Below are 3,303 nucleotides of genomic sequence, written 5' to 3' on the forward strand. Positions count from 1 at the left end.
AATAATAGATTTTAGGAGCCACACACAATTAGAAGTAAAATACAATCTTTGCAGCCATTGTTTATATTTTCACTATAGCTTATTTTATCATTTAAATTGCATTGACGTTACCTTCAGTTCTAAGACATTCAATAAAAAATTACCTTTCCCACACTTGTTGTTCATTACCCTCAGTCCCTCTGCCTTCCATATAAAACATTCGGCGTTCACCAACCTATGTCGATTTAAATTTGTGGCTTGTACGGGGATTTTTATTTTAACCATCGTGGGTGATGTTTTCTGGTGCATGACATTCAGCTGAAGATGTTTCATTCCTCACATACAATTAGCCTAAATTAGATATACTTTTATCAGTATTTTCTGTTCATCAAGAAAAGACAATGCTAGTTTTCTGTTTTCTTTTTCTTTTCTTTTCTTTTTTTTTTAACACGCAGTTACAACAGGAAGTCCCACAGTGTTATCGCTCTGCTCTGTGCTGCACTGATGCAATGTATTGTGATCTTATCTTGCTGCAGGCGAGTGTAAGAACAACTCCGACGAGATGGAGAAGCTGTATATCCATCTAAAAGAAGCCAGCCTCTCCCCGATAGGAGACCGGAAACCGTCCACCAAACGGGAATTCAGGGCCTCCTTCATAAAACGCTGTAAAAACCACGCTGTGAACGACAAATTGCACCTCATCAGGACACTCAACAGCACGTTGAAGGTACTTCCTTGCTGAGTGTTCTATAGAAAAAAGGAAGTTTGATTACGCTTGACAGTAGCACATGTAAGGCCATACGGTGCTGTAGTGGTTAGTTCTCTCACCGCACAACAAGATCAGCAAGCACTCTACATTGCTGTAGTTGGAGATATATAGATGGAGATATAAATGTACTTTATTTATCCCATTCTAAGAAATGCCCTGCTTTTAAAAGCATTTTAAGACAATATATTTAAAACACAAGTTATTTTTATAATGAATACAAACAGACAATATAAGCAAATAAAAGAACCGCGAATATAAACCACAGTGAATTATGTCCCTGCTCTGTGTAAATAAATGAACTAAGTGTAGCTTGTATGAATGTTAATTGAAATGACCTAGCCTTCAGCGTTCTTGGCAGATCTCCTGTAAATATCCTGGTGACAGCAGAGTTGCAGAAGTCTGTATAAAAAAAAAAAGCCCGTACAGCATCTTGTTCAGTGTCCTATGTTAAATGCAGAGTTTTATCGCGTCATTTAATTTTTCTTCTATCTTCTTTCTGTTCCTGCACAGTCTAAAGAGGCAGACTTGCAGGCGATCGAGCAGGTGCTGTTAGACCCAGAGCTCACCTCAGGCAGGTTCAGAGAGTGGAAGGAAGCCAACGCTCCTCTGGTGCAGGAGATTTGTCTCAAAGAGGACCAGCAGGGGGCGTCAGAGCCCACCACTGCTGCAGCATCAGTCACTGCTGCTGCTCCTGCTGCTGCTGTTGCTGTTCCTGTGGTGGAAACCAGCCTATAAAGACTCCTCATGGATTCTGAGAACTTCACACTCACATACTTTGGATATACACACTCCTGTGGGACATGCAGATGAGACTTCAGACCCTTAAAAGTGGTTATTTAAAGTGCTATTCAACAAGTGACTATATTAATGAAGAGTGTTTTATCTCCTAAACGGAGATGGTGGCATTATGTGATACGCAGCTCACATTAAAATGTGAACTGTGTCGTAGTATTACTATTACTGCTCGATGTTTTATATGTCTGTGAAGCTATACATACACTGTTTTTACATTTTAAAGTGATTCTTCTGTTTTTAATCGTTTGTATGATTTTTCAGTTCATCCGTACTGAACAAATGTTGTTTTTAGCCAGTTATTGGTGCCATGCACCATAAGTGCCTGTTACACATGTTCTGCAGTAGCTGTTGTGAGGATTTGTGTGTGTTGTTTGCCCTAGAAAGGATATCTTGACAGTAGGATGCTTCAGACTGAACACTAGGGCCTGCACGAATAGGATACAGGTTCATCACAAATCACAGTAACTTTATATCTGAGAGTCAAAACTGTCAGCTCGTCGTTACCGTGACCTTTTTCTAACTTATAGTTGAAATAGACTAATTATCTGTTATACTAAACCGTAACATTCAGATCTCAAATATTGATGTTGTGCAACTATGTCATTTCAGATGTAATAAAGACTTGTTTACTAACTGGAGACAACTTTATCTACATTATGTTCAGTTTAGGTCGGAGTGTAGCAGTACTAATCAGCGTTTAATCCCAGGATGCATGGCGGATGATTCTCAGGAAAAACCCCTCCAGGACAAATACAGAGAAGTGTCACTGAGCCAGAATCTGTTGCTTGTAAATTAATGTTGAAGTCAGTCAGACATTGGGCATTATGTGGCTGCACAGCACAACTGACAAGCAACGAGCTCCCGACTCAACATGCAGATTCCTCTCCTCCAGTTCGTCTGTCGTGCATGTAAATACCTGTACATTATGTTTTCTCCTCAGCTCTGGTCTGAAGGTCCGTGTGCTTGTTTGTAATACGACGAAATAAAGTATTGTCAAAGTCTTCTAATGGCTCATTTATTTGAATTCATTCATTATCAAGCCTACACTGTGGTGTAGTGGTTTGCACTGAGAGAGCCTCATGGTTCACGTCTGTGGAGTTTGCGTGTTCTCCCAGTGTGCATGGGTACTCTGGTCTCCTCGCACAGTCCGAGAACAGTCATGTGATGTTAATTTGTGAGCCTAAATTGTTCCTATACGTGTGAATGTGAGTTAATCCTGCCCTTGCTCATAGTTAGTTAGCGTGGCTCTCCTGTGACTGCACAGTGCAACACAATATAATAGATGGATGAACAGCTGGCTACCGTGGGAAAGCCACGAAGCTGCTTAGACACCATTTAATTTACAGAAGGGAGATTGTGACTTTGACACTGCAACTCTGAGAGGAGAAAGGGGAGCAATATTGGGAGCGGAGGGTTTGCCACAAAGACTATTAACAATATCACATTTTGAGAAGTCCACTGTAACCTGTCGCCTGCAGGAATTTAACCAGCAAATGTCAGATCCCAAGTCCACTTCTCTATCACAGGTGATCAGCAGGGTATAGGCGCAAAAATAAGAAAAGAAGGAATGCCAAGGGAGAATATGAAAACTCTTCATTCTCAGTGATAGACAGTCTAATCCTGCACACTCAGACCCAGAATCTGACCGGCACTTGTTGCAGTGTCTTTGTACCACTGGGTGCAGTACCACCAGACTGCCGCTAGGAGTCGCCGCTCCCCCTGTGGACTCTTCATTGAGGTTATTATGCGCCATATTGGCA

At 41.3% G+C, this 3,303-nt stretch overlaps 1 protein-coding gene across 2 annotated transcripts in view; it reads left to right on the plus strand.

Moving 5' to 3' along the window:
* Positions 1-2,547, plus strand: part of LOC308119886 (connector enhancer of kinase suppressor of ras 3-like) — a 50,934-nt gene extending 48,387 nt beyond the window's left edge. Inside the window, exons 24-25 of one of the 2 annotated variants that reach the window (XM_080480157.1) lie at positions 516-706; positions 1,259-2,547. In XM_080480157.1, the coding sequence (XP_080336283.1) occupies positions 516-706; positions 1,259-1,483 (416 nt within the window). In that variant the 3' untranslated portion in view covers positions 1,484-2,547. The remainder of the gene's footprint in view (positions 1-515; positions 707-1,258) is intronic. The other variant, XM_080480158.1, reaches the window with a different exon arrangement.
* The last annotated feature ends 756 nt before the right edge of the window (positions 2,548-3,303 follow it).

The sequence above is a fragment of the Lipophrys pholis genome (assembly GCF_963383615.2).
Source record: "Lipophrys pholis genome assembly, chromosome: 14".
Lineage (NCBI taxonomy): Eukaryota > Metazoa > Chordata > Actinopteri > Blenniiformes > Blenniidae > Lipophrys > Lipophrys pholis.